A 25486-nucleotide genomic window follows, 5' to 3' on the forward strand; every position below is an offset into this window, starting at 1 on the left:
CCACCATCCCCCGGAGTCCACCTAAGCTCACGCCGACTGCTTCAGTGACTGCATCCAGCCCCCTCATCCTCTGCCGTCCCCTTCTTCTTTTGCCCTCAATTGTTCCCAGCATTAGGCTCTTCTCCAGGGAGTCCTTCCTTCTCATGAGGTGGCCAAAGTATTTGAGTTTCATCTTCAGTATCTGGCCTTCTAAAGAGCAGTCAGGGTTGATCTCCTTCAGGACTGACCAGTTTGATTGCCTTACAGTCCAGGGAACTTGCAGGAGTCTCCTCCAGCACCACAATTCAAAGGCCTCAGTCCTTCGGTGCTCGGCCTTCCTTACAGTCTGGCTTTCACAGCCAGGACAAAGATTTATTCATCCTTTCTGATGCCTTGATCTATGTATGTTTGTGTCATCACGCCAAGATAGGACTAGGGCTTAATTCAACACAGGGCACTATGCAGTGGTGCTGCCATGATTTGGTGATGCTGAAACTCTATATGTTGGCCATCACTTTTCAAGGTTATTTAAATGTATGGGAACACATCCTAAAATTAGATCAGTCCATATGCTATGCTGAGAAACTACAGGAGTGTTTTATACTCTTTTCCTAGAAAGAAAGAGGAGTTCCTAAGGAAATGGCAATCCAGCTAAGACTGGTACAAAATCGTGACTGGGTGAGCTGTTTAACTCACCTTTTCAAATAAACTATTCTAGCAGAAAATGTTTGGACTTTTTAGAGGCATTTCTTCTCTCTTTTTGCCTGTTGCCTAGGAGTTTAAAACATTGCCAAATACCCTCAAGCACATGTAAATGATTGTCAACATGATTCATCTAATACGGTCAGCTGGGATCTCAGCTTAGTTTAAACTGGAACTGGCACGTCCATCTTACAGCATTGACCAGTCTTGCCAGTTCCTTTGAACTGGTATAGGTGTGCAGCAGATTGTTTATTTATTTATTTAGGGAACTTCTATGTCGCCCCATTCGCTGAAGCCTCGGGGCGGCTCACGAACCCCTTTGTTAACCCCTTGGAAGATCCTCTCACAAAAAATCAGGTGACAACTAGAACAAATTGTGACAACGAAAAAATGTCTGGGCCCAGTCAAAGTTTTTAGATCCAGGATGGGCTTGGCTCTTCGGGTGTTGTTGGACTATTACAACTCCCATCACCCTTGAGCATTGCCAATGCTGCATGGAGTTGATGGGGGCTGAAGCCCAGCAAAATCTGGAGGGCCAAAGGTTCCCAGGGATTGAGAACTATGTTCTTTGTCTTTAAAGAACAGCAGTACTTACAAAATGTGTGCAATGAAAGCTGGTATACTATGCATCCGTTACAAAACTTCTGACGCAGCAGGTGTGATCTGGCAAGAAACCGCTGTACCCTTCCTTCTTATTGATACCAAAGTAAATATTTGCCTAAAAAACTCACTCAGCTTGTCTAGTGTGTGCATGCCTCAGTTACAATAAGCTTGCAGTGACCCATACAATATTCTTGGCAAACATTCTAACTTGTCTCAACATCAACCTTTTGCTTGATTTTGGAGCGCATTGTTCTTTGCATGTGCTAATTATTCACCTGCACTGCTACACAAGATAGCACAAGAAGCAGAGGGCTTGGCATACATGTGTGGCAAGCGTGGGACTGTTCCCACAGTCTTTGACACTCCAGGGCTTCTAGGTTTGTCCTGAGTCACACAGCAAGCCTACAATGGAGACAGAATGGTTGTGAGCCACGACGTGCTGGAGCAGACAACCCCGACCTGGTGCCTTCCCGATGTTTTCATGGCTCATGGGCCTTCAAATATCATGAGCCCCAGTCAGCATGGCTAATGATTCGGAATATCTGGAAGGACACCAAGGTGGGGAAGGTTGCTCTGGAATATGGCTCTCTGAACTACTGTGGATATTTTAGTGCCACGTGGAATGTATATTCACACATGCCTATCACAGGTAGCCATGAGAGGAACTGATTTGCAAACATCAGGGCCCAGCAAGGTCAGTGGCAAATCACACGGTCCGAAGAAACTGCTGATCTGTTTCCAAGAGCAGATAATGTGGTCTAAAGACCATCACCAGTCAGATTCTAGAGAAGGGCAGGAATGTTGAGCACAGAACATGTTTCGCACGATGGGGAACGCTTGGAATGGAGAACCAAGCCTAGGGGCCTTCCTACGTGCGGCTGGGAAGGCCCAGGTCACCCGATTCCACACATATGAGAATATTTTTTTAAAAAAATGGTTAATCGTGGTTTTATGTCCCATCAAAACCCAACCATTTGCTTTTATAGATGAAGGTCAAACTGTGTATGAGTTTGGTAAGACTATCTTATTCGGTGAGTCCATGAGATGGAGGGAGTCCATGGCCCAGACTCAGGAAGCCACAGTAGGTGGATTTCCTCACAGGGCTTCTTTCACAGTGGCCGTTCCAAATATGCAGAGCAAGACAAGTTTGTGTCAAAGCTTCTCATTACATGTGAACCCAGCCTGGGTGGCTTGTGGGGTAGTTAGCAAGCCAGCCCAGAGCCTCCAACCACCCCATGGGTACTGCAGTACTTAGTAGCTAATAAGTCATTGGCCATCTGTGATGATCAGGGAAAGGAAATGTAGGGCTGTTCCACCAGTCTTGCTAAAATAGTATTCTCCTACTTCCCTTTCTATTCCTTTTCCTTGAGGGTTCCCTGCCTTCACTTGTACCCCTGCAGGCAGGGGCTGCCTTGTTTAATTGATTATTGGTAAGTCACTCTGGTGAAGAGAATAAAATGATCCACATGAACAAATTAAATAAAATGAATAAGTCTGGTGTAATGAATAGAGTGTCAAGCTAAGACCTGAGAGACCCAAGTTCAAATCTCCACTCAGTCATGAAGTTCTCTGGGTGAACCTGGGCATGTCATTATAGGTGGATTCTCACATCACTCTGTGAGGAAGCCATGGTGGGTCCATTGCTTAGTGACCAACCAGTGCTGTGACTGTGGCCTTCACTATGGATTATCTCCCTCCTTCCCCCTCCGTCCTCCAACTGCCCCCAGCATGCATCCCGGCCTCCTGCCAGCAAAACCCTCTTCCCACTTTCATTTCAAAAAATGGAGCCTTCGAAAAGTGCAGTTGAGGTTCTTTTTGTTATTTATCCGTGCTGAAAGAAGTGTCAGTTCAGCCAGCGCTTAAACCCAAGAAGATCACATTGCTAAGGGGCTGGTAATGCCCCCCTTGGTGCATTTTCTTTGGCCACATTTTGCCTTTTACCGCTGCTTTTCTGTTGATAGCCAGGTACATGGCAGCTATGCACAAATTAGCTTATATGCAGTCGTCTTTGTCCTCTCTTTGGCAGCTGAAACATTAAAATTGACCAGTCAAGATTACACATATAGAATAGCCATACACATATGCTTGTGCACCTGCAAAGGGCCAATGCAAATAATAATAATTATTATTATTATTATTATTTAAAGAGTTCTCAGCACCCTGTCCCTCTGGCATTCGTGGACTTCCTCTCATTTTTGGCCCAGCCTTAGAAAGCAAGAATTCTCCTCTTTCTAGCCTGCACAGGCCAAACTATACTGATGCCCCACCAATCAGAGCAGACCAGCTTTCCCAGAATGGTGTACCACAGAATGTTGTACTATGGCCTGCATCATCCCCATCAACCAGCATAGTGGGGTGATGGGAGTTGTAGTTCAACACATGTGGAGGGCACCATGGTGGGGAAGGCAGATGCAGAAAATATTAGGCTAGACAGACCAATGGCTGTAGTTGGTGGACGCAGTTTTTATTTTTATTTCCATTCTACAGTTAAGGCTAAGGGACAATTAATTTGTGGCTTTCATACAACCTTTGCTTCACTCCGAGCTCCTCAGCACTGCACCACTCAGCCATCTATTCGCCGTGTAGCTTGAAGACTCACTGAGCACCTTTCTGGCCTTGAAAGCTAAGGAAACATTAGAAGTGGTGCAGGCCCTTGTCTGCAAAAGCTCCCCCTGCTGATGCCTGGCCCAAAAACCTGGGGCTGGCACGGGTTCAGAGCAAGGAGTTGCTCCGAGGATCAGTCCAGACTGGGGTACTGGGCAGTCCTGAGCTAATCCTTGTGTTGCACAAGTCAAATGATTCATGATTTGCAGCAAGGAAATGTCTGTGCATGAAAACTGGTGGCAAACTTAAAACCACCCTCCCAGCAATGTATTAGTAACAGCAGCTTCTTTTTCTTATACAAAATAATTTGGCTGTGGAAGGTATTACTGACCTGACTAACTAGTCCTGTGGTGTTTAGCAACAGCACTGAACTTTTCACCCCACTTACGCTGATGCAGCCGGTTGTGATCTGTTTCCCCCCCCCTCTTGCTCCCCTGACACCAGTCCTGTTGGCATCACATGGGAAGCTGCTCAACACTGTGAATTCTTCTCTTTGTTTCTTCCCCAACTTTATCTGATTGTAATTCACTTAGGGCTGCCCTGTTTCCTCTCAGCTTTCACTTTGACTTTTGAAATCTCTGATACTAGTAAAACTCGGTGAATATCATGAAGAAGAGATGGGGATGGAAGGGGAGGGATGGTGTTCAAATGTTCTGGAGAAGAGCTGGGGAAAAAATTAAAGCTGCAGTTGCCTATGTAACCTCAAAGCAAGACCATTATCATCAATATTCTTGTTATTAATTTTATCATCATCATCATCATCATCATCATCATCATCTCCTCTTTACCAAAACTTTCTGGGCAGTTCACAACATTTAAGTCACCCATCCAGATTTCAGGCAGACCTAATTCTGCTTAGCTTCCAAGGTTAGCCAGGATCAGGCACTTCAGGCTATGCAGAAGCTTATCTTCCGCAATAGCTGGAGATATTTTATTTATTTATTTAGAAAGCTTCTATGCCGCCCCATTCGCCGAAGTCTTGGGGCGGCTCACAACAATAAATAACATAATAACAATATAAAAATATAGTTGGAGACATCCTGGCCAAAGATGTAAAATCAATCAATAATATTAACAATTAAAATGACGTTTAAATAAAAAGGTCTTCGCCTGGCGCCGAAAAACAAATAACGACAGCGCCAGGCAGACCTCTCTGGGGAATGCATTCCACAGATTGGGCACCACCGCAGAGAAAGCCCTCCTCCGGGTACTCGCCCTCCTAATTTCCTTCACGGAGTGTTCCTGGAGAAGGGCCTCCCCCGCTGATCTCAAGGGGCAGGAGGGCACATACGGATGTAAGTGCTCCTTCAGGTAGCCAGGACCCAAGCCGTTAAGGGCTTTATAGGTGATAACCAACACCTTGAATTGGGCCTGGACTTCAATGGGGAGCCAGTGAAGCTGACAGAGAACTGGAGTCATGTGAACATAACGCCCAGTCCCCGTCAGCAGCCTGGCAGCTCTATTTTGAACCAGTTGAAGTATCCGGACCGTCTTCAAGGGCAGCCCCACGTAGAGCGCGTTGCAGAAGTCAAGTCGGTAAGTCACCAGTGTGTGTGTCACTGTCACCAGGCAGTCATTCTCCAGGTAGGGACGCAGCTGATGGATCAGCCAAAGCTGAAAGAAAGCGCTCCTCGCCACCGCTGTCACCTGAGCTTCCAGTGAAAGCTCTGAGTCGAGGAGCACTCCCAAGCTGCGGACCTTGTCCCCAAGAGGGAGTGCAACCCCATTCAGGACTAGGTCAAGGTCCCCTTCCCCGAAGCCCGATCCGCCAACCAACAGGACCTCCGTCTTGTCTGGATTGAGCTTCAGTTTATTGGCCCTCATCCAGCCCATTACCTCAGCCAGGCACCGGTTCAGCACAGCCACTGCCTCACCTGGATCGGTAGAAAACAAGAGGTAGAGCTGGGTATCATCAGCGTACTGGTGGTTCCGCAGCCCACACCTCCTGATGACCTCTCCCAGCGGTTTCATGTAGATGTTAAATAGCAAAGGGGACAAAATGGATCCCTGCGGTACTCCATGGCATAGCTGCCATGGTGCAGAGCCATAGTCCCCCAGCATCACCTTCTGGAATCGGCCATTGAGATAGGAGCAGAACCACTGCAAAGCAGTGCCTCCGACCCCCAATACCGCTAGCCTAGCCAGAAGGATACCATGATCGATGGTATCGAAATCCGCTGAGAGGTCCAGGAGAACCAACAGGGATGCTCTCCCCCTGTCTTTCTCCTTGCACAGGTCATTGCACAGGGTGACCAAGGCAGATTCAGTACCGTACCCGGGTCTGAAGCCAGACTGTAATGGGTCCAGATAATCAGTTTCATCCAAGAGTGCTTGGAGTTGTCCTGCCACCACCCGCTCCCAACACCTTGCCCAAAAACAGGATGTTGGCCACTGGTCTATAATTAGTGGCCATCTCTGGATCCAGTGACGCCTTCTTCAGGACAGGTCAGACTACCACCGCCTTTAAAGGGACAGGCACCCGACCCTCCCTCAGAGAGACGTTAACCACTTCCAAGATCCAGGTCCCTGTCTCGTGTTTGGCATTGTTAATTAGCCAAGATGGGCAAGGGTCCAATAGGCAAGTGGTGGGACGTACTCGTCCAAGCACCTTGTCCACATCATCAGGCCGCAGTAACTGAAACTCATCCATCAATTTCGGACCAGACGGCGACATTGTTATCTCCCCAGAAGCCTCTGGGTCACTAGTGGAGTCCAGCTCGTGATGAATCTGAGCGATTTTCTCCTTAAAATGCTTGGCAAAGTCGTCACAGCGGGCCGTCGAGGGTGGTACCGGATCTTTCTTAGGGCCAGGATGAATCAGCCCTTGTACCACCTGAAAAAGCTCCGCTGGATGGCATAGTGAGGAGGCAATGGAAACGGAGAAGAATTTCTTTTTCACCACCCTCACCGCCACAGCATAGACCCGATAATGGGCTCTTAAGTGTGTTCGGTCAGATTCATCCCGTGATTTCCTCCATGTACGCTCTAGACGTCTCCCAGCCTGCTTCATCGCCCGCAATGCAGGTGTATACCAAGGGGAAGAGTGGGCTCTGCCTGGCGGGAGAGGACGCTTGGGAGCAATCGTGTCAATAGCCCTGGTCATTTCCCCATTCCATAGTTTGACCAGAGCCTCGACAGGAGCACCAGACTTGTCAACAGGAAACTTCCCCAGGGCCTTCAGGAATCCATCCGGATCCATCCGGCTCCAGGGGCAGACCCACACAATTGGGTCCGCACCCTTACAGAGGGAAAGGCCACTCTTCGAGCACAAACCTCACAAGGAAGTGATCTGACCATGACAGGGGTGTTAGACACAAATTCCTCACCCTCAGACCACCCTCTTCCAGCCCCGTCGAGAAAACCAGGTCCAGAGTGTGTCCACGTTCATGGGTCGGGCCTGTGACATGTTGAGACAGCCCCATGGCCGTCATGGAGGCCATGAAGTCCTGAGCCGCCCTGGACAGACCAGTCTCGGCGTGGAGATTGAAGTCCCCCAGGACAAGCATCCTGGGAGTCCTCAACACAGAGACAATCTCCGTCAGCTCAGGCAGGGAGTCTGTTAGGCAGAAGGGTGCATGGAACACCAACAGAATCCCCAATCTGTCTCGGTCGCCCAACACCAAGTAGAGGCACTCTAGCCCCGGCCTTGAAGGGACCGGAAGTCCTGTGAGGGAGATGGAGGCTCGGTAAACCAAAGCAACCCCCCCTCCCCTCCAGGCGTGGACGGTGCTGAACTAGATTTCTGGGCGGGCACATTTGAGAGAGGGTGACATCCCTCACCCAGGTCTCTGTTATGCAAGCCAGGTCGGCCCCCTCATCCACAATCAGGTTGTGAATGAGGGACGATTTGTTGTGGACCAATCTGGCATTAAGCAGCAGCACCGACAGGCCCAGGGGGTGGTTGACAAGACTACCTGGAACCCTCTGGCTGGGGGTAAAACCAGAAGGAGGGACAGGTGTCAACCATCTTTCCCTCCTTCTTCTATGCGGACACATTAAGCCCCCACCGCTGTAATGTCCATTGCCCACAACCACCCCAATGGCGGCACCCACGTGCTCCCCAGGTAACCCAACTGTCGACATGGCCAGGAACGACTCCATAAAAACAAATTAAAATACAATAAAACATTAAAACAATATAAAACTCCCTAGTCTACCGATATAAAATTCCACCCACCGAAAGAGTCCCTCACCAGCCCAGTCCCCGCACGGCCACGAACGGCCACAAATGGCGGCGACCACCCTTTGGCCGCCGGCCCCAGGCTGCGCCCGGCGAGTTAAGCCGGCGCCCGCCCCCAATCCAGTATTGCTCTCACCGACGGCGGCATGGGGGGTGCAAGGACGAATGCGGGGAACTCGCTGGCCGGCAAGATGGCAGCGCCCTCCTCAGCCGCAGTGGTGGCCCAGCGTCCCCGGCCCCAGGATGGACCGGCGGTGGCCGCGGAAGCGACATCAGCTGGCCCCCGGGCCCGGCCGTGCGCCACAGGTCTTCTGCCGGCGTGGGCTGGCGGCGGCGTGGCAGGTGTTCTTTGTGATTTACTATTAGGTATATATGGTTAGGACAGATCTGCAAGTTTACATATCTAACATTTAGTAATTACATTGTGAACTTAAGATGGGGTGGCCAGACTAAGGCTCGGGAGCAGCATGCGTTTATTTGGCAGCTCGGCGCTCGCTTGCTACTCGCCGCCCACAGCCGCTCCCCGCAGCTCCCCTCTTACGGTTCTCAGACATCGGGCATTTACTGCATGTGGCGCTTCTGTTGAGCAAGTCTGGTCACCCCTGAAAAATAATGTCCTCTTTGTTATTCTAACATCCACAAAGATCCAAAGTGAGCGATTTCAAATCTAATAGCAATTTCAAATCTAATCTCAAATAGATCCAGATTTGAGGATGAATCTACAGTGATTTAAATGCAGTTGTGCCAGCTCCTGATGCCCGTTAAATCTTACAGCTAAAAACAGAGCCAAATTTCCAGTAGTTTATTATGCATACTGTTGTATTAACAGTTAATTGCAACCATTTGGGATATTATATAGATATTTGGGTGGATTACAGCAACAGATAAAATACAATTAAAATGCAATATAAAATGCAGGTAAAATAAAACATCATAACTGTGACAGTGCAAAAGTTAAAAGCCAAATTTAAAACCAGATTTTTAAGAAATTAACAAAATTAAACCACAAGATCTGTTAACCAGTTGCACATCCTCAGCACTTAATCTCCTGTCTTCCCGGCCTCCTGCTCACTTATTATACCCTCCCCATTTTCTGGAAGGGGAACCTTTGGTGGGACACGATAGACGCATCCTCTGGCCACTGAGTCCACCACTGTCAGGCTCATCTTCATGCTGAGCAGAATGTCAAAGCCAGCCAGGAAAGCCAGAGCTAAGAGCTGGTCAGTGAAGCTTGTCTGTGATGAGGGGTAAACCAACTCCTAGTTAATGCCTGCTGCGTCGTTTTTGAGCTGTGATGCATTTCAGCAGGAGCAGCCCTTGCTCTCAAAAGAGGGCAGCGCCTTCTGCAAACGGTGCCTCTATCAGTTCACAGCGTGTTTCAGGAGAGATGCTGAAGTAAGTGAGGGCTAAAAGAGGTAGCGTGGCACAGCAGTTAGAGCGCTGGACTGGGCTTTGGGAGAGCTGAAGGCAAACCTCTGTGCAGCTGTGATGCCTGCCGGGTGACTTCGGGCCAGGCAGGGACTCTCAGCTTAACCTACCTGAGAGACTGCAGGGTTGTTGTGAGGATGAAAGGGAGAAGAGGATGACCATGGCAGCTGCCTTGGGTTCCTTGCAGGAGCAAAGCAGTAAGGATGCAAATGAAATAAATGAATGAATGAATGAACACTCCAGGGGTGTTCAAACAAACATCATTCATATGTTGAGGAGTGTTAGATGGATGCGCGCTCGCTCGCTCGCTCGCTCGCACTCTCTCTCTCTCTCTCTCTCTCTCTCTCTCTCTCTCTTTCTCACACACACACACACACACACACACACACACACACACGTGTTCTGTCAAGACATGAGGGAGTACAAGGTACAAGAGAACCCCCCTCTTCAAAATCAAAGCATGATGCGTTAGAGAGTTTGTCCTCCAGGAACAGAGAGAGGCAAACCAGAGTGCCTTGCAAACTTCACTACAAGTTCTTTCCTTTGCTCCAAGATAGAAATTGCTAAACAGTAATTGTGATTCTAATGTTAGAAGGCCACAGACTTAAGATATGTCTCATTTTTGCTCAACATTGTCATTTGATCTAAAGACATCTCTCCCTCTCTCTCAGCATCTATGTATTCTGAAATTCAGAGAGAACGGCCCGATATTGGGAATATCATGGCCCATCCAGACTACATTGATGGAAACCCTGATCTCATCAGACCGAAAAAGCTCACCAATCCTGTCAGAGCCTCCAAAAGCCACCAAGAACTTCACAGAGAGCTGCTGATGAATCACAAAAGGTGAGCAGGGGCTTGAGGTCAGGAGAAGGCTCTCTCAAGGTGTGCAGAAATAAGAACTAAGAACGCAAATGCCGTGTGTAAATAAAAGTGGCACCCACTAACCTGCATCATTTATTCCACTTGCAAAAGCTGGGATGCCTTGTTTTCTGCCCCAAAACAGGGTGTGTTTGCTTGTCTGTCTGTCTTTCTGTCTGTCTGTCAGGAGCTTGCTCTGTAGTCCAGAAGAAAGGTAGGATTTCAAGTGTCTTGCTGCTGTGCAGGAGTTGCAGAAGAGAGGCCTGGAGTTATTATAATGCCAGCATGGGGCAGTGGCTAGAACGGTGGTCTGGGATGCAGGAGATCCAGGTTCGAGTCCACACTCTGCCATGCAGCTTGCTGGTAATCTTGGGCCAGTCACTGATCCTCAGCCCAGCCTGTCTCACAGGGTTGTCATGAGGATAAAATGGAGAGCAGGACGACCATGTAAGTTACCTTGGTTTCCTTATAATGGAAAAAGCTGGGATATAAGCATAATAAATTATAAACAATTTGGAAAGGGCAAAGACCTGGGTGAGGTGAAAATATTCCACCCTCAAAAACTGCTTGCACCCTTTCGAGTTTTACTGCCCAGAGCAGGAATTTGCTGTTTAGGGCACAATCCTAGGTATTGACAGAAAAATGTCCTTCAACTCCCAGCATGCTCCAGCCAGGCAAGTTCTAGGTCTTTCTTTCTGCCTAGACCTTCTGCCAAGAGTCCTTCATGGCAGGGGAGGGAAAGTCATTTTGAACACAAAGCCACTTTGAACACATTTCATACTAGAGAGCCAGAGGGGGGTTTGGCTGATCATCCGTAATGCAGCATGTCCATTACATGCAGAACTCCCCAGTCGGTTCTCTGGAAAGTTAAAAGGACATAGAAGGTGATGCGGAAGATCTCAGTTTATGTTGCTAGAAATTCACTGCCCTTTGGCGTTTACCACATTGGACTCCACAAACAAAGAGCCGAGATAAGGCAGCTCATCTTAAGTCTGGGATGGGCAACCTGTGGCCCCCCATGTGTTTTGGTCTGCCAGTCCCACTAGCTCATAGCCAGGGGTGAGGGCAGATGAGATTTGTAGTCCCGCCTGCTATGAGGAGGGCCACAAGTTGCCTGCACTAAGCCATGCAGAGTTGTGGAATTCCGAGCCCGAAGTTCATGTGGATGGTTCTATAGCCCACAAGACAGCAAGGCAGCCTCCTCCACCTGGAGCCCTCAAAACGTGGGAATGACCCATTCCAGAATTCTGGATCATTGGCATGCTGGCTGGGGATTATGGGAGTTGCAGTCCAACACATCTGGAGGGCTCCTAGTTGGAGAAGATTGCAGCAGAGTGTGACAGGTATTTTCTTTGCATATTCCTCCACCCACAGTGTGTCCCCGCCTACTGTTGCTTCCACCTGTTAGCCAGTAGTACTCTGATATCTATTTGTTTGGTTTCTCCTCAGCAATTTTTGCCACACATTCTCCTAAGCACGGAGGTGGGTGCTTGATCAGTGGGGGCTGAAAGGATGCCGTGCCTGATTAGCCACAGAGACATTAGCCTGCAGTGATCGGAGAGGAACGAGCTGGGTGGGCATCCAAGTGAGCCTGCCTAGACACTCCTGGAGGGTGACCTTTTGTTTATCAGGGCTAATGCAGACAGACAGGATCCATACAGGTGCCTCCATTTACCCTGAGGATGCTCTGCGGTGCACCTGCATAAATACCAAACAGGTCTGGCCAGTTAGAAATAATGATGAAAGAAAACCCCTTCTTGATCCCATGTGCCGAACTCGTTCCTTAAAGCAGGCGTCCTCAGATTATTGACCTCCAGATGTTTCGGACTTCAACTGGTCCAGGAATGTTGGGACCCTGGAGTCCTGCACTGACAAGGCAATTGGACCCAATGGCCTTACTGGGTCTAAACTTACTTCTTGCGCCAGTGAATACAGCCCAGGTGGAACTGGGAAGTTTTTGCTGAGCCCCAAGGCAGTTTGGCTATAGCGTCCAGCAGAGCTGCTTTTCAGCATCTGCTGGGAAAGGTATTCCAGGTGTGTGCAGGTGACACCCAGCTTCCCTCTTCATCACATCCCAGTGAGGCAGTGGATGTCTTGGACTGGACCCTGAGCAAGGAAATGAATTGGATGGGGGCCAATAAGCTATCTCCAATCCAGACAAAATAGGGGTGCTGTTTGTGGGTAATTTGTCTCCCTGGCCAAATGCGGTTTACCTGTTCTGGAGAGGACTGGGCATTTAGTTTTGGTGCTTTGATCCAGTGTTGTCACCAAAAGCAGGCTTGGCATGCCTTTAGCAGCTTAGGCTGATAAATCAGCTGTGCTACTACCTGGACAGAGACAGGACTGAAGCTGTTATTCATGCTGTGGAGACTGCCAGAGAATCACAGAGTCCTGGAGCAGTAGGGCTGGAAGGGGCCAGTAAGGCCATTGGTCCAGTGCAGGACTCCAAGTTAACCATCCCTCTCAGCTGCTTGTCCAGCCGCGTCTTGAGTGCCTCCAATGTTGCAAAGCCCACAATTTCCTTAGGTAGTTGAGTCCATTGTCATATTGTTCAAGCAGCCAGGAAATGTTTCCTGATGTTCATCCAGAATCTTGTAGCCATATTACAATGGGTTTTAGAAACATAGAAACAGAGCGAGTCAGAAGTGGCCTCTCGGGCCATGTAGTCTGACCTCCGGCACCAGCTGGCTCCGCTCACAACATGCCCACCATGTGGACGTCCAGGCTATCCTTGAACACCCTCACCGATGGGGCCTCCACGACCTCCCGTGGAAGCCCATTCCACACCCTCGGGGTCCTGACTGTCAGGAAGTGCTTCCTGGCATCCAAATGGAACCTGGGTTCCCTGAGCTTTGCTCCGTTGGAGCGTGTCCTGCCTTCCTCTGCAGGGGAGAACAGGTCTCTACCCATCTCCATGTGACATCCCCTCACATACCTGTATGTCGCCAACATATCCTCTCTAAGTCTCCTCTTCTCCAGGCTGAAGAGACCCAGTTCCCTCAGTCTCGCCTCATACGGCATCCCCTGCAAACTGGCCACCAACCTTGTGGCCCTACGCTGCACTGACTCTAACCTGGCTATATCCTTTCTGTAATGAGGGGCCCAAAACTGAGCACAATACTCCAGTTGCGGGCGCACCAGAGTCGTGTAGAGTGGCAGTAATACCCCTCTTGATCTAGAAGCCGCACTTCTGGCTATGCAACCAAGGGTGGCATTCGCCCTCTTGACCACCGCATCACACTGCTGACTCATGTTTAGCCTGCAGTCAACCAGCACCCCGAGGTCCCTTTCACAAGTGCTGCTCTCCAGCCACTTGTCACCTAACCTGTACTTATGACAGCTATTCCTATGCCCCAAGTGCAAGACCTTGCACTTATCCACATTGAACGCCATCCTGTTGTCTCCTGCCCACTTCCCTAGTCTGTCCAGATCCTTTTGGATCTGGAGTACCTGCTCCTCAGTTGTGGCCACTGCTCCAGTTTTAGTGTCGTCTGCGAATTTGATCAGCATACTGTTCACCCCTTCTTCCATGTCATTAATGAAAAGATTAAACAGGATCGACCCCAGGACAGAGCCCTGGGGGACCCCGCTTGTCACTGGCCGCCATCCCGATGATTCCCCGCTAATGGTTACCTTCTGCTTTCGGTCAGTCAACCATACCCTAATCCACCAGACAGTGCTTTGGTGTATCCCAAAACTCCACCAGGATATCATGGTGCACTTTGTCAAAGGCCTTGCTGAAATCCAGGTATACCACATCCACTGCATCCCCTCCATCTAGCCATCTCGAAACCTTGTCATAGAATTCCACAAGGTTTGTCTGGCAGGACCTGTTTTTGCGGAAGCCATGTTGCGTGGCTGTCAGCCTCCCTTCCCTATCTAGCATCACTAGATCTCTCTCTATTATGAGCCTTTCCATTGTTTTTCCTACAATGGATGTAAGGCTAACAGGACTATAATTCCCCGTGTCCCTTCTACTACCCTTTTTGAAAATTGGGACCACTGATGCCACCCTCCAGTCCTCTGGAACTTCACCTGTTCTCCACAAGGTCTTAAAAATGGAGGCCAGCGGGCGTGAGAGAACCCCTGCCAACTCTCTAAGTACTCTCGGGTGTAACCCATCAGGGTCTGGCGCCTTGGTAATGTCCAATGCCCTGAGGAACCCCTCGACTTCAAGGGGGGTGACTCTAATCTGTGCCCCTAAGTCCCCAGCCTCATCTAATCTCCTATGCGGATATCCCCCATCCTGCTTTGGAGAGAACACAGAGGCAAAATAGTCATTTAGCATCTGTGCCTGTTCCCTCATATCAGTCACTGGATCTCCTTCCTCCTTATTTAGTGGTCCCACCACTTGTCTCCCCTTCCTCTTCCTATTTACATGCTGAAAGAAGCCCTTTTTATTGCTCTTGATATTCTTGGCAAGTCTCAGCTCGTAATAAGCCTTAACCTTACGAAGAATCCTTCTGCAACGGGCCTCCTCCTCCCGATATACCCTTTTGTCTATTTCCCCCAGTACCCATTTCCTACGGAGGTTCCTCTTTCGTCTAATCCCTCTAACCACCTCCTTTCGCATCCATGGCAGCACTCTCCTCCACCTCCCCACCTTACTGACTAGAGGTATCATCAAGGCTTGCACCTCCAAAACCTCCCTTTTGAGTGCTATCCACCCCTCCTCAACTCACTTACCTTCCAGTAACCTATCCCAGGAGACTTTCCCCAGTCTGGCCTTCAGTTGGCCAAAGTTGGCCCTCTTGAAGTCCCAGCTTCTAGTGCTCGACCTGCTGCACGTCCCCAGTCCCCTGATCTCAAAGCAAAGGATGGAGTGATCACTCGCATCCAGAGCTCCCCTAATCTGTACTTCATCTATCAGCTCCTCCCTATTGGTCAAGACCAAGTCAAGGATGTTTCCCCCCCTTGTCACCTCTCAGACCCTCTGTGTGAAAAACCCTCCCTCTATAGCTTCTAGGAAGTGATGTGACTTGGCTGTCACCGCTGAGTGAGTCTCCCAAGTAATATCCGGGAGATCGAAATCTCCCATAATTACTGTGTCTCTCCCCCAAGATATCCTTAGAATCTGGCTTGTCAGGACATCATCCAGGGTCTCAAGTTGACCTGGAGGGTGATAACATACCCCCACTGTCAGGTCTCTTTCCCTGTCAAAACCCCTAAGTTTCACCCAGACTGCCTCTACCGAATCCCCGTCTGTGCTGCATTCTATCTCACTGCATCCTATCCCTTCCCTGACGTATAAAGCCACACCCCCACCTCTCTTTCCCTTCCTGTCCTTTCTAAAAAGGTGATACCCTTCTATGTTCACATTCCAGACTTGCCTTTCATCCCACCAAGTTTCTGTGATTCCCACCAGATTATACGTTCGTATTCCCAGGAGAGCTTCAAGCTCTTCCTGCTTATTACCCATGATCCTAGCGTTGCTGTACATGCACCTCAACTCCTTCCCACCGCTTCCTTTCCTTGGAGTTCCCAGCCTCCTCCTTCCTCCCATCCTCCTAATATCTGGCCCCTCTCTGAAGGAGTCCTGTCAGTCCCTGCAGTACCTCTGAAACCCTGCTCCCAGAGCCCTGATCCTCCCCCCCACACTTGTCCAGTGCAGACATGTTATTGGGGGGCCTGAACCACCCCCCCCAGCTCAGTTTAAAGTCTTCCGGATGAAGCTCGCTACAGCATCTCCAAAGGACCTTTTCCCCATCCTCGTGAGGTGTAACCCGTCCCTTGCCAGAAGTCCATTGGCAAGAAAACGAGTGCCGTGGTCGAGGAACTCACAGCATTCCTTCTGGCACAACACCCTAAGCCAGTCGTTCACCTCGGAGACCCTCCTGTCCCTTCCTGGCCCAAATCCCCGGACCGGTAAGATTGACGAGAAGGCCACCTGGGCCTTCAGCTCCCTGAGTTTCTTCCCCAAGGCCTCAAAGTCCCTGGTGATCCCAACCACACCCTGCCTGGCCACATCATTTGTGCCCACATGGATCACCAGGAGCGGCTGGTGACCCCCGGAGTTTTGCACATGTGTGTGGGCAATCCTGAGGTGTTGGCACGGAGGGACAATTTTGGAGATTGGGGGGTATTTGGATGGTCGGGGGCTTGGGGTGGTGGGACAACTGTGATGTGTTGGGGGGGATCACAGGACACGCGTGTGTTTTCTGTGTGGGGTGGGAGTTCCTCTGTGTTCTTTGTGCCACTGCAAGGTGGGGTGTGTAGTGTCTGTGTGTCTCCAACATGGGGCATTTTGGGGGAAAATTGGTTTTGGAGCGCTCCTCCTTTGGACCTGGGTTCAAAGGAATGGTTTTGCATCTGGGGCCTCCGGCCGCATCTCGGCCTTGTGCTCAGGCTCTTGGGCAGGTTGCTTGCCCTTCCATCTCAGCCATTTGCTCTTGTGAAGCGGGTGCTTTGCGACTTGCCAGGGCCCAGCAGCAGCTGTTTCGTGACTGGGCAGTCACCACTGACAGGAGCGGTGCCGTGACGGTAACCACAACTCAGAATCCCAAATGACTGGAGACCATTCAAGAAAAGCCACAACAAAAGACACACCACCATTTAGTTTTAAAGTCACCTGGTCTCCTCAGCAATCAAAAGTGTAGCAACCAAAAAGGTGCGTGTCAATGTCTGTCTTACTGTGCTTTTCCCTTTGATTCTGGCCCCCGGAGAATAGAGTGGCCAGGAGCAAAAGGGGACAGGCCTCTTGCCCCTTTAATAGGTTGCATAGAAGGCGTATTTCAGCAAGGTTGCATTTCCACAAGAAGCTAGAGCAGCAGAAGAGCTTTTGCTGGAATCAGGTTTCAAACAAACCCAAATAAGGCACATCTGCTAGGTAGATGCAAGTATGTATGCGAATGTGGCTGCCCTGATGGGTGATCCATGGAAAACCTCAGAGTCTTCTTAATTGTACTTAAATCACAAAGCCGATTGAACGTGTCACTCTCTGGTTCTGTTCAAACAATACAAATCACCTCATCATTTCTTCTTGCTATCTTGTGACATCAACGGAGCCAAAAAACATAAATCATAGCCAGAGATTTCCCAACCCTAAGAAGTACATCTATTGACAGACAAAAAAGATGAAGATCTTGTAAAAAGTCTTCTACATAAAAGCAGGGAGAGGAGCGAGTAAATATCCTGTCTCTTTCCCAATCATATCCTCCTCTTTTATTTGCTTTATGAAGGTCTTGTTTGAAGAGCAGGCAGGGAGCAGCTAGGAATTTGGAGTGAGTCATTCCAATCTCACTGGAGGGGCAGTGGAGTGGAGGGAGACAAGCAGAAAGTTCACTGCAATGTGAGGTCAAGGCTACTAATGCTTGCATATTTTTATTAGTATTTCTGTTGATATAATAAATGTATAGCCTGCCTTGTAGGGGGAAAACCCCTTCCAGGTCAGGTTGCAAAATTGTAAAACAGGCTCAAACAATAATTTAAATTAGAAGTCCATCCAGAAGCCAGACAGAAACAGCTGCATTCAACAACTGCTGGTAGCATAACATCAACAAGCCAAGACTGAACAGAAAAGGCCCCTTAAAGGCAGGTATCAGTGAGGCCAGATGTGCTTTGTTGGCTAGGGTGGCTTCATTTGTTCTACATCCTGCTCAGGCCAAGTTGTCCTGGATCCCCTGGATGTTTTGATTCCACTTGACTCTACCTCCTTTGCCCCTCAGCACTTGGTTTCAGCTCTACAAATTTATTCCATGTTTTCCTGTCCTCCGAGGAGCACAAGGTAGTGTAACTGATTCTCCACTGTAATCCTAGGAACTTGTACAGAAACATATGGAAGGCAGGTCCTATGAAAACAAGTTCTTCCAAACTATTATAAAGAAAGTCTGAAAACATTAAAACTAGGTGGGATTAAATATTTAAGAAGTTAGTTGTAGGCTAACTGAAATATGCCTTTTTAGAATGATTGTTAAAGTTATGTATGCATGTTAAAACAAAAACAGGAAGAAAGCCAGTTAAATGTAAATCAGTTGCCAACTCATTTCATAAATACAGAACAAAAACAGCAAATACATGAAGAGCTGAAGTAGAAGGAAAAAATACAAGCTTGGGCACCACGGTGGCCATTTGTGAACTGCCCCCCCCCCCAAAAAGTTAGGCATGACAAAAAGAAGAGCAAAAAAGGATACCTATTTGCATAAAATATGCATGTGCTAATTTATATATAGGGATGCACATTTAGAAATACTAATTAAAATGGAAATAGAAATAGATTACAACTTACAATACTAGGGAACAAAGAATAGGGTGTTGTCTGGGTGCTGCTTATGGGTATCTTAAAGGACCCTGTTCTTAAAGCAGGTATGGACTACAGAACCCTTCAGACAAGGATGCCTTCAAACAAGAAGACAGTCCTCTGACAGTCTTTGGGAAAAGAGGACATTCGCCCATCCTGGTGTGAGGCCTCATGGCTTTTCCTGACCACTGCTTTACTCACCCCATGTTTCCTTTGTGAGGAGTCGGGATTTAGAGTTAAGATTTTCAGTAAATGTGAACTGCCAACATGACAAATATGATTTGTCTGGCTGGCTGCACATTCGGTGAACATGAGAACACGAGCCTTTCGGTCTGCCCAGCACTGAGATATGGTCCCTGAAAGTGTCTCCAAAACTGAACCTGGTTCTGGGGCTGAAAGCTGTTTCCTGCCCCTGACCGCGTCCACAAGGCAGGCTGGATGGAAAGAGAAGCTGCCTCACCAAGGAGACGGGCTCTTTCTTTCTCTGACCTACTAAATAGGCCCACTAAAGTCAGCACTATGGCAAAGCCATTTAGTGCTTGTGGTGCTGATCTTGAGAGCGGATTCAGATGGCCAAGAGTGATAACCAGGAACTATTTGTAGCTAAAACAATGCCAGCAGTGTTTAAGTTAGAGGAGCCTCACATAGGATTGTTAGTGAGATTGCTCCCCCTACTGGAGAAGGAGGTAAAGATCTAGGGTTTAAAAATGATTAATCCTCATAACTAATATCAATTATATAATTAAATGGAACTTTGTTTCTTTATTCATGCACATAATTATTTCATACCAGTTTAAGGATGCATCACAGAAAGTGCCAGGGAGGATAAAAATAATTCTGGACGGCATCTTTGCACTGATGCGGGCAATTCATCAGCTCTGAAGAGGCCTAACTGGTCGGCTTGGGCTTTTCCAGATGTTTTTCATCGCCATGCACAGATGGGGCCTTTTACAGATTAATGATCTGCTTGGTTCTAACCATCTTTTTTCTTGGAGGAAACCTGAGAGGACAAACCAGCAAATGGTTGGCCATGCCACTCTTCCTGTAAGAATCAAGTTGCCCACCCCTTCCTGACAAACCTCCCTCAGGGCCTTTACAAAGTGCATTTGTGTGCAGACATCCATCCACCGGGTGATGCTTTTTCTGACCTGTAGATGCATAAAGGTAAAGTAAAGGTTTCCCCTTGACGTTCCATCTAGCCATGCCTGACTCTAGGGGGTGGTGCTCATCTCCGTTTCCTAGCCGAGGGAGCCAGCGTTTGTCCACAGACAGTCTCCGTGGTCATGTGGCCGGCATGACTAAACACCGAGGTGCATGGAACGCTGTTACCTGCCCACCGAAGTGGTACCTTTTCATCTACTTGCATTTGCATGCTTTCGAACTGCAAGGTTGGCAGGAGCTGGGACGGAGCAACGGGAACTCACCCCGTTGTGCAGAATCAAACTGGCGACCTTTCGATCAACCAGCCCAGCAGCTCAGCGGTTTAACCCACTGCGCCCCCTGCAGACCCACAGATGCATACCCACTGGCAACTGGCTTGTTACCGCTGCTGCTGTACTCCCTGGATCCATGTACAAATATGCATGGCCGTTTGGCCATGGCAGTGGAATTCTAAGGGCTGCGTATGCAGTCTCCAATTCCATCAGAGCGAGATGCAAATGCTGTTCCAAGGAAAGCAAAATTCTGTATTCAGCATGCATGTTCAACTCAATTTCATTGTCTTGCATATGTTAGCAGCTTATACCAAAAAAAGGCAAGGGTATGCAGGTGTCTGAATATATTTGGTTCTAGCTCCAAATTTTCACAGACTTTAATAGAACTTCTCAAAGCAAAGTGAAGCAAATACAAAAAACATGTTTTAAAGGACTTACATTTTTCCTATCAGTAACAACATAGCCTGGAAACAGAAGAAACTGAATGTGTATATAGGTAAGAATGAAGTGTTTGTGCAAATGTATATGTCCATGCCTTGAGCCCACCTACTTGGAAGCTCCCCACCACCACCAACTTACAAATCTTGACTACCTTCCCTTAAATCTCTATCCTTGATTTAAACATGTTTGTGCGAAGCAAACTACTTTAGGAAAGGCATTCCATAGCTGGAGCAAGCTTCACTGAGCTGTGGGACTTACTTTCAGGTAGTCATATATAGCTTGTGAAGTTCAGTTATTTCCTTCCAATATGCATCTTTTTGTACTTAAAACTCCATTCAACCTTTTCTCTCCCTTCCCCATTCATAGAGGATTGGGAGTTGAGAGCAAACCAGAACTTCAGCGAGTCCTGGAGCACAGAAGACGAAACCAGCTGATAAAGCAGAGGAAAGAAGAAGAGGAGGCCAAGAAATTAAAGTCTCCATTTGAACAAGAGCTCCTGAAGAGGCAGCAGAGGCTGGATCAGGTAGAAACCAGTTCTGAAATCTGCTATGCTAAACTGATCTGAAACACACACTGGTGCCAGTGGCACTCCTGATCCATGGCAGCTTTCATTCTGAATTGTATGGGAGCCATCCCTGGAGCTCCATCATGGTGAACCTGTTTGCAATGGATGAGGAGCCCTGGTGGCATAGGGGTCACCAGCCTTCCTGCACACACGCATGCACACGTGCACACACAAGATAACTCTAGCAGAACATGTGTGCATAATGCATTTACCACTAGCCATTCTTTACAGCTGCTGTGCAGATGGCTCTCCTGTTATTCCCCTCACAGGCGTGTGCAGGGTTCCAGGGGTTTGGAATCAGGGTGATCTGTACTATAACTCACTGGAAATAAACTTAGTGAAGCCTTTCAATGGGCATCCTCAGAAAACTGGACATCTTAAGATGTCAGAAAGACACAACTTCCTTTGGATCTTAACTGTGCTGCCAAGGCAACAGCACCTTGAGGGTGCCTATTATAGCCTCTGAGAATGTGTTCCTTTAAGGGTTTCCTGGAACCCCCTGGGAGCTGCCCCATGTGGCCGAAGCGGATGCCAAAGGTCTTGCTAACTGACCTTTCCCCCCTGCTATGCCACCAAATGAATTAAGAGCCAGCTAGAATCCCAGTCAGCTTCTTGTGCATGAAATGAGAGAGAGGGAACCATTTTATCTTTTGTCTCAGGCAGCAAAAGGTTTTGGGCAGGACCTTTGGCATCCGCTTCGGCCACATGGGGCAGCTCCCAGGGGGTTCCAGGAAACCCTTAAAGGAACACGTTCTCAGAGGCTATAATAGGCACCCTCAAGGTGCTGTTGCCTTGGCAGCACAGTTAAGATCCAAAGGAAGTTGTGTCTTTCTGACATCTTAAGATGTCCAGTTTTCTGAGGATGCCCATTGAAAGGCTTCACTAAGTTTATTTCCAGTGAGTTATAGTACAGCTATTTAGCAAGCAAGCATAAACAAAGCAAAGGGAACTGCAAGGATTCCACAACAGCCCCAGGCTTCTACAAGCTTTGTAAATAATCAGATTATGTTGCAACATACACTTATTTATTGTACAGGAGCTGGACACATTCCTTCACAGAAGTACAGCTACTTTTTTCCCCAAATACTACATTCCCCACCCCCACCCCAGTTCTAATTGGGATATTTTGCTAGGAGATGTCTAATTCTTCTCCCCAGCCCAGGTACTGGGACTGCTGGTGTTCAGAGTGTTGTCCAGGCTGTGATTGCACCAGCATCTTACTCACTTCCTGCATAGTACCAGGACTGGTACCAAGGACAGGTATGGTAGGGCACCTGTCAAGGGCCCACATCCCAGCAGGGGCCCACGGACATCCTTGTAACCTGCTTTTTCATCACGTGCTGCTGTGGGCCAGTCGTGGTGGCAGTGAGAGAAGAGCACACGGCTCCCTGCCTGTCCAGCAAGCAAGTGGCAGCAGTGTGGAGAAAGAGGACAGGGGGCCGTGGCAGCCGCGGACAGGCAGTGAGGAGGTCGGCCCCCCAAGGGAGGGGAGTGTTGCATGTGCCTCGCTGGGGGCGCTCCGAACCAAGGAGCGGGCTTGGGATGGTGCTCAGGACATCAGCCATAGCAATAAGCCCCACAGGTTCTGCTCAAGCCCTCACCGTGCCGTGGCCCACGACACCACCGTGCATTGGCACGATGGGAAATGCGTGGGAGCTGCTCGCCTCTGCACGGGGAAGCCCCTGCTGCTCTCCCCCCCACCCCACTCACTGCCAGCCCTGCTAGCCAGGTTCATCACAGCAGGGGAGCTGCCAAGTGCTTTGCCCTGAAAAGGTCAGCGTCCATTCTGAAGCACATCCCTATTACAGCACTTAGCTGGGGATGGCAGGAGTTGTAGTCCAACTCCCATCATCCCCAGCCACATCTGGAAAGCACCATGTAGGGGAAAGCTGAGCTAAGCAGTCTCCTTCCTGGTGTGCCTGATTTGCAGGTCAGCTTCTTTTTTTGGGGGGGGGGGGCGGGGGGTGCCCTGCAACTACTGCCCCTGCTTCCATACCCTGACCAGGAAGCAGATAGGCCTGGCCTATTCCTGTGCCTACACACTTAGGCGTTTTACTAACTGTTATGTACATTTACTTGCTTTTATGCCTTTGAGAGCACCTTGATCTGCAAACATCATCAGATGACTTTTTCATGGCATGGAGCTTTGCATGATCAACCGCTAATCAAGCTGCAGTATCAAATAAATATTATGAATATTAAAACTAAGCTGCAGTTAAAACCATAACAACAATTGCCAGTAAAAACTTGGCAACCCCGATATTCAGGTTACACAAGGACAAGAATGGTCCCTTTGCCTTAACTTTGCAACAGCCCTTGATTAGGCAAAAAGGGGGCACAGTGGGGCTACAATTGTGTGAATTTAATTAAGCACCTCCTGACTTCCCATCATGATCCAAGCACAAGGCAACCCAACTTCCCAGTCACTATCTACAGCATGTGAGTGATTACTTTTGTGCAAAGCTCCTCCTGCAAGCTACGAACTGATGATCTGGATAAACCCTCACAATCACAGGCTGCCTTCTGTAATGTGATTGCAGGCGCAGAGTTCTTAAACCACTGCCTGGACAACTTAATCCTCCATCTATGCCACTTACCAGCTCTTAAATCCCACTGAAGTGACTGAGAGTCCTGAGCTTGTAGACATTTTCAGGATTCCAGTTCTTCAGTCAGCCTGACGGAATAAGTAGGGAGGAAGGCAACCGAATTGTTGCCCATTGTGTTCTTACTAGATAAAGATCTTAATTAAAATTTTGCCTAAACCTCTGCATGTATCTCCTGGAGGCACAATTATTATCAACATGTTGCCACAGTCATTTATTCTTGTTTTCATTAATATAGGCAGGTTCCTTCTTTCATGTTACCTAATTGCAGATACTTCCAAACAGTGCAAGGTGTCATGGAGTGTTGAATGTAATTAAGCTGCAGTTAAGCTCTTTCATTAAAAAAATATGCCTTCTGACCATGTAAACCAAATGCTCTCATCCCTAGGCATTCAATTAAAAGGTTCTTAACTTTTTTCTTCTTTTCTTTTAATGTCTCCTAATTATTTTGACTATTAATTATTATTGTCCAGACACAACCTGATTTTGATTATTTCCTAAATGGGATCAAAACATTAGCAAGACAGGCCAATACAGGATCCACAGAGCTTTTTTTCTCAGAGCACTTAACATGTGGTATTTCAAGTGAGGGAAGCTCCTAATGCGATCTCCCCTGTCACATTAAAACACCCAGTTAGACACACTAAACCAATCCAGGATTTGTTAACCAGGAGTTTTGAGAACAAGCCAGGTTAACCACCCAGAAAACCATTGGCTTCTCTGCCATTTTCTGTAGTGAACTCAGTTGTGCTTGTATTTCGACAGTGCCTGCAAATGTGTCTATTATCTCCTGCCTTTCTTCCACTAGTTGGAAAAGGAACATGAGAAGCAAGAAGAGAATGAACCAGAATTTATTAAAGTCAAAGAAAACCTGAGGAGGACATCGACACTTACTGGGGCAGAGAAGGTCGCATAGCAGGCATCAGCCAAGACCAGAGTGGTGAAGGACCTTCTGCTTGTTTGAATACCTACATGCTGACATCTTTGTACAATGATGGACATTCGCAGTTATGTCTTTGGGGCTCTTGACTGCTTACTCATGCTTGCTCCAGTAGAAATCCCAGCAGGGGCATTTCCTCATCTGGGGAGGAGTGATGGCAACAGAAGGAAGTGGGGTGTCTTGCCTGAATGAGAAGCAGTGAGGGAGTAATAATGATAATGACCTCCCCTCCCCTTCCAGGATTGGGGCAATGCTAGTGCCCTTTCCCTTCACTTATTATTAACCCTTGGCTAACCTTTTGAGATTCAGCATGTGCTTAGGACAGAGGCGCTTGTGTCACAGAAGGTACCGCACAAAGAGGAGGGGTGGTTAAACCAGGATTTTCTGCTGGTGAAATTGAACTGTTCAGTGCCTAAGAGAACTCTTGGAGGAGCTTGTCAGAAAACCAGAGGGGACAGCAAAAAGGGAAGATTCGGAAAGCAGGGAAAGTGCTGGCCCAGATTTGGGGCACGTCCGTTTACACTTGCATGATTTGCGCTGTAGCTAAGCAACACTGCCCAGCAGGTGCGATTGTATCAATAGACCACTGAGTGGGGTAAATAATGCATATTGTGTCTCTTTGGTCAATATTAGGATGTACTGGTTTCAGTCATAATAAAATAAGACTAAGGGTCCCTCTTTGCAATGCAATATCACTATAGCTGCGTGGTCACTGTAGCTGCTGTTATACCGTGTTCCCAAACTGAACATAAACGATTTCATCCCCTGAAGATTGAAATGAGGAGCAGGGATAAGGTGATCGCCCTCCAGAAGGGGTCTTCAGGAGTGGCAGAAGGAACCTTGCCCGCAGACTGTGGGGCAGCCTCTGAAAGAGCAAGCAGGGAGAGGGCAGCCAGAATGGGCATGGCCAG

General features: G+C 48.4%; 1 protein-coding gene across 1 annotated transcript in view; it reads left to right on the forward strand.

Moving 5' to 3' along the window:
* Nucleotides 1-25265, forward strand: part of FAM107A (family with sequence similarity 107 member A) — a 39780-nt gene extending 14515 nt beyond the window's left edge. Inside the window, exons 2-4 of the mRNA XM_044451984.1 lie at nt 10168-10342; nt 20834-20990; nt 24444-25265. Coding sequence (XP_044307919.1) covers nt 10168-10342; nt 20834-20990; nt 24444-24551 — 440 coding nt within the window. The 3' untranslated portion in view covers nt 24552-25265. The remainder of the gene's footprint in view (nt 1-10167; nt 10343-20833; nt 20991-24443) is intronic.
* Nucleotides 25266-25486: the final 221 nt, after the last annotated feature.

The sequence above is a fragment of the Varanus komodoensis genome, unplaced genomic scaffold (genome assembly GCF_004798865.1).
Source record: "Varanus komodoensis strain SLA01 unplaced genomic scaffold, ASM479886v1 scaffold6_4, whole genome shotgun sequence".
NCBI lineage: Eukaryota > Metazoa > Chordata > Lepidosauria > Squamata > Varanidae > Varanus > Varanus komodoensis.